The 10,440-nt window shown below is 40.6% G+C and overlaps 1 protein-coding gene across 1 annotated transcript in view; it reads right to left on the bottom strand.

Moving 5' to 3' along the window:
* Positions 1 to 1,528: 1,528 nt before the first annotated feature.
* Positions 1,529 to 10,440, bottom strand: part of pus10 (pseudouridine synthase 10) — a 10,876-nt gene continuing 1,964 nt past the window's right edge. The window contains exons 4-18 of the mRNA XM_079812208.1: positions 7,987 to 8,073; positions 7,869 to 7,903; positions 7,636 to 7,747; positions 7,493 to 7,554; positions 7,225 to 7,270; positions 4,436 to 4,500; positions 4,091 to 4,176; positions 3,875 to 4,000; positions 3,709 to 3,765; positions 3,543 to 3,619; positions 3,200 to 3,255; positions 2,261 to 2,378; positions 2,037 to 2,179; positions 1,847 to 1,946; positions 1,529 to 1,722 (exon numbers count right to left, since the gene is read on the bottom strand). Coding sequence (XP_079668334.1) covers positions 1,684 to 1,722; positions 1,847 to 1,946; positions 2,037 to 2,179; positions 2,261 to 2,378; positions 3,200 to 3,255; positions 3,543 to 3,619; positions 3,709 to 3,765; positions 3,875 to 4,000; positions 4,091 to 4,176; positions 4,436 to 4,500; positions 7,225 to 7,270; positions 7,493 to 7,554; positions 7,636 to 7,747; positions 7,869 to 7,903; positions 7,987 to 8,073 — 1,209 coding nt within the window. The 3' untranslated portion in view covers positions 1,529 to 1,683. The remainder of the gene's footprint in view (positions 1,723 to 1,846; positions 1,947 to 2,036; positions 2,180 to 2,260; positions 2,379 to 3,199; positions 3,256 to 3,542; positions 3,620 to 3,708; positions 3,766 to 3,874; positions 4,001 to 4,090; positions 4,177 to 4,435; positions 4,501 to 7,224; positions 7,271 to 7,492; positions 7,555 to 7,635; positions 7,748 to 7,868; positions 7,904 to 7,986; positions 8,074 to 10,440) is intronic.

Below are 10,440 nucleotides of genomic sequence, written 5' to 3'. Positions count from 1 at the left end.
CATCCCAAAACTATATATATATATGACTTTATAGGAAGACGGTGCACTCTGATTACTTATGAATGAGAGTGCAAACGCCCAATAAGGCAAATAAGCCCCGCCTTCTAAATGAAATAGCCAATCGTTGATAAGTAACTACAGCTGCCGTTGGAAGCTCTGGTTGCTATAGAAACAGTGTTCTGAGACCTGCGTTTAGTGATGCACATGGGCATTAGCTGTGTCCAGGCTGAAAAATGTCAGATTTCATTGGTGATTTCAAATATGAAATTTAATCGTAAGCTTGGCAAATAGTTTTGGAGAATTTGATGTTTCCCCATTCAAAGAGATGGAGCTGCACTTGCATGCCAGAGAGGCGTTTCAAAGATGGCCGCCGAGTGAAATGACTCGTCTTAAAGGGGCTATATGCAACTTTTTCCCCAAAATAAACGTAACAATAGCCTTTTAATTTTACCATTTATGACTCAAACATCTCCTGATGAGCATACTGACACCTTGTCCGCTCACAGTGGGTGCACCTATAAGCCTGTATCCTATTTTTCCTATTTTCTGGCGGGTCGTCTTTTCCCGCGCTGTCTGCGGATGTGACGTCACCACCGCTGCGAGAGCGAGCAGAAAATCAGAGCAGTTCTGTTTTTTGGCCACAGGTGTCAGTCGCGAGTTTAAATTTCAGAAAAACGCATATAGCCCCTTTAAAGGGACTTGGTATATATCCTCAGCAGAGTCTGCAAAGCGTCACGATATACGGCACTAAATGACTTCAAATCTCAAAACACATGACATTACAACAATAATGAGCGTAAACAACTTCCAGAGCTCTAGTTGTACCACCTGACTGCTGCAGATTCATTTTGGCATTGATAGTTGACAGAGAAACGCATAAATCCGTGTCTGAGGACGTGAACAGCTCCAGGTAGAACGTCACAGATCATGGATGGGTCATGCCGATGACGAGTGATGTCTGCGGCCCTTAGACTTCCACAGAAGATATCATTTTTAATATTTAGACCACTTCTATTATTGATTGCTATCATCAGGATGTGAAGAGTTTTAACCAGCATAGCAAAAAGTGTTTAACATTGCCTACCCTTACTTTAATTCTTTTTAACAAATGTGCTTTCGCCTTATTTCTGAAGATGTAAGGGCCTACAAATATATTTTGAGGCCTGGTTTCACAGACAAGGTTTAGATTAAGCCAGAATTAGGCCTTAGTTCTATTAGGATATTTAAGCTTTTATAAAAGGCCCTTAGGAAAAGAAAAACATTACTGATGTGCATCTTGAGACAAAACAATGGCACTGACATATTTGAAGATATGCTTTCAGTTAAAACAGCTCAAACATGCATTTTAGTCTGAGACTAGCTTAAGCCTTGTCTGTGAATAATTAATGCTTAAATGTAAATGAAATCTCCACATGGGTTTGTTTATATTTTACTACAACTGTAATCTCATGACATATGCGGGATTAAATATAAACACCACATAAACAAAGCAGCTAGACTAAAACAGGAACTTGACAATAACAAAGAAAAACAAAATTAGGCTGTTTTATTAAGGAAAATGCATACAGTCCAATGCATCGGGGTTTGCTTTAATTCAACCAAATGACTATCAAACTAACAAAGAACCGAATGAGAGAAATATATAGTCCTGACATACAAAAACCCTTCTTAAAATCCCAAACGTCAATCCGGAATAGCAGGAGGCCAGTCGATGTCGACGGACTAAAACACACAGACAGGAAGGAGGAATATTAGAGATGATATGCAGTGCTACTAAATATTTCCATCATGCGTCCAAACCACATCAGCTGTGACTCGTGATATTGCATATTTAATAAGAACGCACCTCGACGTCCAGCTCCAGAATATCAGCATCGGTTTTCATGAGGTCACAGAGGTTGGGTTTAGTGCGGCCGAAGTCTCCGTGCACAAACTCTTTAATGTACCTGCAGTGTCGTCCGTGAAGGGAAACATTTATAAAAGTGCATCAAGTCACATCACCTATACACCATCAATCATGACCTTTGGAAGGATACGTCCCGGCCTGTGTGCACAGCTTCAGGGTGAAGTGGTGTGTGTCCAGGTAAACGGTACTCATGGAGTGGATGAGTCTCTGTCGGACCGCCAGCGGCCGGCGATGCAGGACTCTCAGCGGAGTCTTCTGTGCGATCTTCAGATCCTAAACACACACACACAGACAGTCATCAGGACTGCTCTTCTCATGCCTCCGGCTCAAACGGATCGGAAAGCACAGAAAGACCTTAATGTTTCCTAGGAATTCCAGATCAGTGTTGTCAATGGCTTTCTGAGTCCAGATGAGGGCGCTGTAGGTTTTCGTCTTCTCCTCTTCACCCTCTTTCATGCGGCTTGTTGCTTCCCTAAAGAATTAAAACACAAAATTACAATTCAATTCCCACAGCTCGATAATTAGCTAGAAAAACTAACTATTTTATTAATAATTAAGTAAATTCATAATTATTTTGTTAAATATATGCATTATATTACATAATCAGTACATTTTTATATATGTTTGACTAAATACGTTGAGTGGAGTAGAAACATAATTATGACATTAAAAATATGATACTTTAAAAAAAAACGTTTCTATACAAACCAGTTGATAATTTTAACCGTCAATATTAATTTTATGTCAATGCCCAGCCATAATTAAACTTCTTTCATAGATCTTTGACTCTCAATAGATCTTTGTGCTTATATACAACACACACACACACACACACACACTACTCAGTAAGATTAAAAAGCCGTTTTCTCATGGGGACCAAAAAATGTCTCCACAAGGACAAGGATTTCAGATATTGCCATCTTTGTAGGGACATTTTGTCTTCATAATGTAGGGTTTACCTGAATGAAACACATACACAGATATTGTATACACACACACACACACACACGTCTGGTGCACTATCTTTGTAGGGACTCTCCATAGACGTAATGGTTTTTATACTGTACAAACTGTATATTCTCTCCCTTACTCCTAAACCTACCCATCACACACACACACACACACACACACTAAACCTACCCATCACACAAAACTTTCTGCATTTTTAAATTTCCAAAAAAACTCCTTCTGTATGATTTATAATCTTGTTTCCTCATGGGGACCTCAATTTAGGACCCCACAGTGACACAAGTGCCCATGAGACCACACACACACACACACACACACACAAACCTGGTAACAATCTGTAGGTGTCGTACTCTAATTTTGTCAGATGACTGGTTGATCGTCTGCAGGACAGAAGAGAACAGAAGTCAAAATTCAAAATGAAAATCTGTGTATCCATATTCCCAGAAATTATCTAAATTTTTAGCATGAAATGACTAAAATGACCTCAGTTTGGGACCATTTATACTTTTAGCCTCCCGGAAAATATTAGGAACTGACAAACTGATAAAACTGTAAAAACAGTCTCAAAAGACTTGAATGTAATGCAAGTATAATTATGACTGTTGCTAATATATTACTAACACTAAATATTGACACAGATTTCTGAAGAGCAGTAAAACGTTCGCACCTCCTGTAGTTGTTTGATCTCGGTTCTGCTGAATTTGGCTCGATGGGGGTTCAGCAGCTCCAGAGCGAACGGCCGACCTGAGAAACCACAGAAACAACACGTATATTGTGACGATTAAGTGACCGCTTCGACACAAACCTCAGTGTGGAAATGTAGCGTGTTTTACCGTTTCCCAGAGTCCTCACATCCACGTCTTCTCGTCCTGAAGATGAGAAGTTAAAACCTACATGGAGGAGACACGAAAAAAGACTCACTGGTAAATCCTGCACAATTTGGGATCCGTCTTGAGACGGCTGAATATCCCGTGAAGTGATTGACACACAGATGCTCACCGTCGGCTCTGAACGAGGACAGGAGCGGAGCGGCGATCAGCTCCTCCACGGATCCATCCATCCGCCTCTCTCCATCAATCACCCACGGCGTCTGCGGAAGCTCCCGGGAAAACTTATTGTACCGACCTGCAGACAGAAGTTCAGTAGGTTTTCGCTTTAAGTTTTTTAAAGAACTTAATACTTATTATCTGGTGTTTAGTAACCAGTTGGACATACCTGCTATAAAGACAGACGTGTGGAGACACGTGGTGTCCAGCGCTGTACATCTGGTGTTTGGCTTCTTTGGTGGACAAGGATAATGCCTGCATATGACACCTCAAACATTTAAAGGCAAGGATCTTGACATTTTCATCAGCATTGGACTGACAATAAATGATCTCAGTTTGGGACCATGTATACTTTCAGCCTCCCACATAATATTAGGAATTGACACACTGTGAGAGGATCGAACTGTAAAAACCGTTTCAAAAGACTCTAATGTAAGCATAAACACTTGAAATGTAATCATAACAGTTACTAATATACAGTAACTTACAAAAACTGTCTCATGTGAGCGCTCACCTGCTAAACTTCTCATCAGAGATCTTCTCTAGAGCTTTAACCACCGCCATCCTGGTGAAGATGGACTGAGGGACAGAGAACAAGAGGAATACAACTACAGTACTTTTAGATTTAAAATAGGCTCTTTTGAAGAGGACCTATTATGCTTTTATTCATGTTCAACATTCTTTAGTGTGTTAACGTTGCTGAACATGAGAAACTCATCCACTTCATGAGTTATTCTGAATATCAGTGTCACTGTTTCTGAACTCCATTGTAGCCTTGAGTTTTCTTCCAGGAACTAACACGTCACAATATTCCTCATTTAAATAATTCCCGCCCGAGACATACACACAAAAAAAGGTTGAGTTAGTTTGTAGTAGAGCCCGACCAATATATCGGCGGGCCTGTATTATCGGCCGATATCAGGCATTATCCAAACTATCGGTATCGGCATTTATGATGGCCGATAAATGAATATTTAAATAAAAAAAAAAACGGACGAAACACCGCTCAACCACATTATGAGTGTTGGCGTTTCATAGTTTGTCCACCAGAGGGCGCTCTACAATGTGCCGGTTGGCAACCCCAGCTGATCCAGCCAGAGTCATGCTGCACACCACCAACATTCACAACTGAGATCATCCGTGAAGTGCATGGTAAGGTGGCAACTGTCACAAGACATACATTGCTTGAATCACAATTAAAAGAACATCCCCATCAGTTCTCTTAACTCAAATAAGCATGACAAAATTTGTGACTGCCAAGTCCAGTTTTGCTGTTACATGTAAGCCAAGAGTGAAACGGAATTAGCTTGCGTTAGGTTGTTCCAGTACAGTTGACTGACTGTCAGTTTAACTCGGACAAAGTGACTGAATAAGATTCTTTAAAGTCCTCATGAAATCAAAATCTTATTTACTTTGTTAGCCCACATTACAGGTCTTAGGGTGAACAATTAATCCGTGCAAGTTAATACACAGAAAAAAATGGTTTGCTGTGGTCATCTTTAATCAAAATCTGAAAAGTAACTTCCGGTCTTGAATGGCGTTCCCTTTCCGATGACGACAGTTTGACGGCTTGGGTTTGAATATCCTTAACCACCGCCCTCCATCCGTTAGACTGCTATGAGCGTGAGATGGAGAGGAGGAGCGCTGAAGTGAAACCCTGCCCTCTATTAAATATTCAGTTTCGCTTGGAAATATACGTCACAGCACTGACATAAAATCAGTTGCAACTTCCGGTTCACTGGGACTTTAATAGCGTGATAGTTTGACAGCATGAGACGCATCATCTCTCCCCTGCCCGTTATTTTGAAAAAGTATGTCTTACAATATTTTGCAGTCCATTTCTAAATTATGGCTTATCAGACTTTAGCTAACCACAAAGCTAGCTAATGCCATGGCTATCAGTGGAAGACCGCTAACATTAATGCGCTTGGAAATCACAAAGAAACTTATTTTGCCTAAATAAAGTAATGATTACTGTATTTATAACTAGTATATTAGTAGTTCCAGTCCCTGCATTGTAAATCGTAAGTTAGGCACATGAGGAGTGAACGACTTCGTTCAGACGCAGCATTAGCGAGTCACATAATGGATTTACTTCATCACTAGTGACTTAAACTGCCGTTCATCGACTGGCCACTAAAGCTCCAAAAGGACAAAGACAAGCTCCAGAAGGGAGCAGAATCTCATTGAGCCCCATTTTAAAGCTACACTGTGTGATATTTTCCCCCATCTAGCGGTGAAAATGTATATGACCATCCAGTGAATATTAGTTTCTGTTCCTCAATTCCGATTTCGTTTTAACTCCTACGGTGGCCGATTTAGTCCAAGATTAACATGGCTTCCAGTTCGACCTCGTCCACATTCGACACGGTGCCATCGAGTGTTAAAACGCGAAAGGTGAAGCTTGAATTTACGGGTATGTCCCTCTTTGGCTAATGTACTTTCAAGATGGAGGGGCAACATGGCGACCCGCATTCGAACCCCTCACCCGTATGTATGTTCAATGGCATATTATAAACTAACGAGAATACTTTATTACTTGAAAGAAGTAAATATACACTAATGAGCACATATATTTTTGAAAGAACTAAGTGTTTTAGCTAAGAATAAACAAAAAAAGTTACACAGTGTAGCTTTAAAATGCCCAACTTTACAGCAGAAATAAACATGTTTACAGTCTGGGACAAATTGTGGTTTTGGTCTATACGGCTAATTTTGCCCTTCATGACAACTGTGAGGGGGGTGAATTTTTTTATAACTCATTCGTTTTACATTATATAAAGCCTTAAAGTTCTGCATAATTAAGGGCGTGGCCACTTTGAGTGACAGGTGGATTGTCGTTTGTCTGCTGTCTGTCAATCGTAACCTCAGCTCCACCCACGTCCCGCCTCTTTGCCCATTTTCTGTTTTCCGGGAGTGACGCGCTGACAAAATGGCAACGGCCAGCTCGACCCTACTTTACGCTTCAAAACTGCTCTTCAGAATCCTATGGGTGACGTCACGGACACTACGTCCATATTTTTTTACAGTCTGTGGTTGAAACTCGCAGTTATGGTGTGGTTGACCAATCACAACACACTGATCCACCCAGCCAATCAGAGCACATTGTGCTTTTCAGGAGGAGGGGCTTCATAGAGACAGGAACTAAACTAAAAAGAGGAGCTGCAACAGTGTGAAACATTCTAGTGGACAAAATCAAGGCTTTGAAAAAAGGCATAATAGGTCCCGTTTAAAAGATAGTAGAGAGATGAGAACATGGATTGAGGACTCCAATTACAACATGGGAAAAATGGGAACGCTTACCGCTTTGTTTTTGGTGGGTTTGAAACAGTCAGGACAGGTGTTCGCTCTGCCCAAAGAAAGACACACACATGTTAATTTGGGAAAAGTCTTACAAAGTCATTTTGCATAAAAGCGTCAGCTAAATGCATAAATGTACATAATCAAAATTGCTACGCAAGTTGCAGAATCGCCTGCATTAGTAAAGCTCAACCATTCGAATATGCCACTGAAGTTAGTGTAGTGCAAGAAAAATGATCAAACCAACACTTTTGGTCATTGACCCACTTACAAAAAATGACAGTCCTCGTCCGTTTCTGGATGTATAAACCCGACACTCACTTCACACGGACTCTGCGGATCACACAACAAAGAGATAAAATAACCGCCAACTATTCAGACAGCCAATCAAGAAGAAGAAGGAGGAGGACTCACATTGGCCAGGACAGAAGCTCCCAGTTCCTGGCCAATCTTTCCCTGCACGGCCCACTTGAATGCGTCCTTCACCTGGATGACATCATCTTTACCTAAACACATGCTCTTCTCCCTGGAAACACAAAAGTGGAGTTAAACGCAGGACAGTGGACCTCGAGGGCCAGTTTTGAGAACCTCTGCTTTAAACAGATACTGTTGCCGGGAATGATGGGAAATGTGTCCTGCTAACATACCTGACTTCCTTTTTGACATGCAACCAGCAGGAATGCTGTACAAATGCACAGAGAAACACAGTTTGTCCAGATTTCCCTCATGAAAATAGATGATAAACCAATCATCTACAGGACTCACCTCTCTGACGGACAGCTGAGCAGGAAGAGAAACGGTCAGCACTAGACTGTCAAACTCATACTGTTGCTTTTTCACAGCATCTGACACCTGCAGATTTAAAAACAATCCATAACATCCACACGGCAGCAGAATATAAAGAATATTGGTTACACTTTACAATAGGAAATCATTAGTTGATGCACTCACTAACAATGAGCAATACATTTTTACAGCATTTATTAATCTTTGTTAATGTTAGCTAATAAACAGTTTCATGTTACTTCACAGCGCCTTGTTTTAACAGATGCGACTTTTGATCTTTTATTTTTCATTGTTAGTTCATGCTAACTAATATTACCAAAATTATAGTAATTGTTACCAGAATATATTTTTGTATAAGGAATACATTTTTGTTATTATTATTAATTTTATCTATATGGTAAAAAGTGATTTCTGGCCTAGGAAAATTGGCATCTTCACACTTTATTCAAATATAAAAATGAGTTGTAATCAGTTGTTTTGTCTGTGATAACGCAATGAAACATGGCGGATTGTGCAGACATAATTTTAGCCAGGCTGTCATATAAAAAAATTATGAACACATGCAAAAACCCTAAAGAAAGCAGCCCGAAAAAATGGAGAGCAGCTGGAAGAAAACAAAACTAGAAGTATTTCGCATTTCATGGAAGGAAAGTGTTATTGCATACACTATTTGTTTTTAATGACTCTACAAGTTTGATTAACTATCAAAACATGAGGTAAATATTAGATTTGTTTTTAAAAATATTTAAAAGGTCCCATGGCATGAAATTTTCATTTTATGAGGTTTTTCAACATTAATATGAGTTCCCCTAGCCTGAATATTGTCCCCAAGTGGATAGAAATGTTGATCGGTGTAAAACCGAGTTCTGGCTGTCTTTCTCTGCCTTTGAGAAAATGACAGGCCAGACGAGCCAATCCTGAAGTCTCCTGGTTTGACGTCCAAGCAGGAACGGTTTCCTCCCTTTCCTCCGCCCAGAGAATCTGGCACGCCCATGCAAACGCTATATTATTGTCCTCGGCTTGTGAACGAGTGAACGCTGGCAGTTTCTCAGTGTTTGGAAGTACAAATGAAAACAGAAGTCTTTTTTCAGTTCCTTCTGATCTGTGATCAGTGATTTCTGATGTGTAGCTAATTATTTATTATTCGTGCACACACTGCGGCTTCTCTCTCTCCAGACAGAACGGTGTTTTCGTGTTATCTTGTGAGTCAGTGTTTTTGTACGTCCTCGTCGCGTCTATCGGTTCTAAAATGTGCATACAGTCGTGAGTTTCTGCTCAACATCAGCAGAGTAACATCTTTAGAGATAAACCTCACACACGCCGAAGCTCGGGCTGCACTGACCGGTCGGCCTTCAACATCCCCGACCCCCAGTACTGCATCTGGCCCACAGCGGAGGCACCAAACGCGGCGTGAGATTAAGCAGAAGGGGGGTAAGCGTGAGCATATCCGGGCTAGCCAGCCTAGCCCCACAATAAACTGGATTACAATCGATTAATGCTGTTGTGTCTTTTTTTGCGCTGTGTACTCAACGCGTGTCACTGACGCTTTTATTTTATTTTAAAAATAATGCTATTATCAACACTTACTTTTAACTCGTTCATCTCGACAGCTGTAATGGTACTTTGCATGTGTTACAAAGTTGGTAATAATGATGAAGACTGACTCGGCGTGACTGGGACTCGTGTTTATTCAGAACTCTCAGATACAAACACAATAAACTCGCGCTGACTGACAGCGCTCTCATAACTCAGTAGTTACTATAAATAACTTTGTTAGCAATCGCTGAGCTCTGACTCTGGTACATTAGTGATGTCCGGTTCGCGAACGATCTTTCTTTTGAACCGGTTCTTTTTAGTGAACCGAATCAGTTCACCAAATCGGACTGAATCGTTCTAAACGGTTCGCGTCTCCAGTCAGCGCTGATCCATAATTTACTAAAGTTACTAACTTTCTGACATGAGTGACAGCCCCTCTGACTAGAAATAAACTAATAACCTGAAGTATATGCTGTAACTACAACAGTTCAGACATGCTGAGAGAACTGATGAGAAGTGAACTCAGGTCCATCCGTCTCTCTGGCAGCAGCTCCTGCCTCGTAGACCTTGTTAAACCACGCCCCCTCCGCTCATTTAAAATGCAAAGATGTCAGCCAATCACAACAGTGGGCGTTTTTAATGAAGTCTCCCAGCAGACACGCCTCTTGAAACAGGGCATTCAGCCACAGGGCAAACAGCAGTGTAGACAAAATGCCTTTTATTTCTAAATTATGACATTTTATGATGTAAAAGTCATACTAACAATATAAGTACACCTCAGGAAACATTATAAAATAATAGAAAAATGCCATGCCATGGGACCTTTAAAATATGATATAAGAAAAAATAAATAAACTTGAAGTATAATTATTTTCCAAAATACCCCCTCCAGACATT

Source organism: Gobio gobio, assembly GCF_949357685.1.
Source record: "Gobio gobio genome assembly, chromosome: 3".
Lineage (NCBI taxonomy): Eukaryota > Metazoa > Chordata > Actinopteri > Cypriniformes > Gobionidae > Gobio > Gobio gobio.
This window is presented reverse-complemented; position numbering and strand designations above follow the sequence as displayed.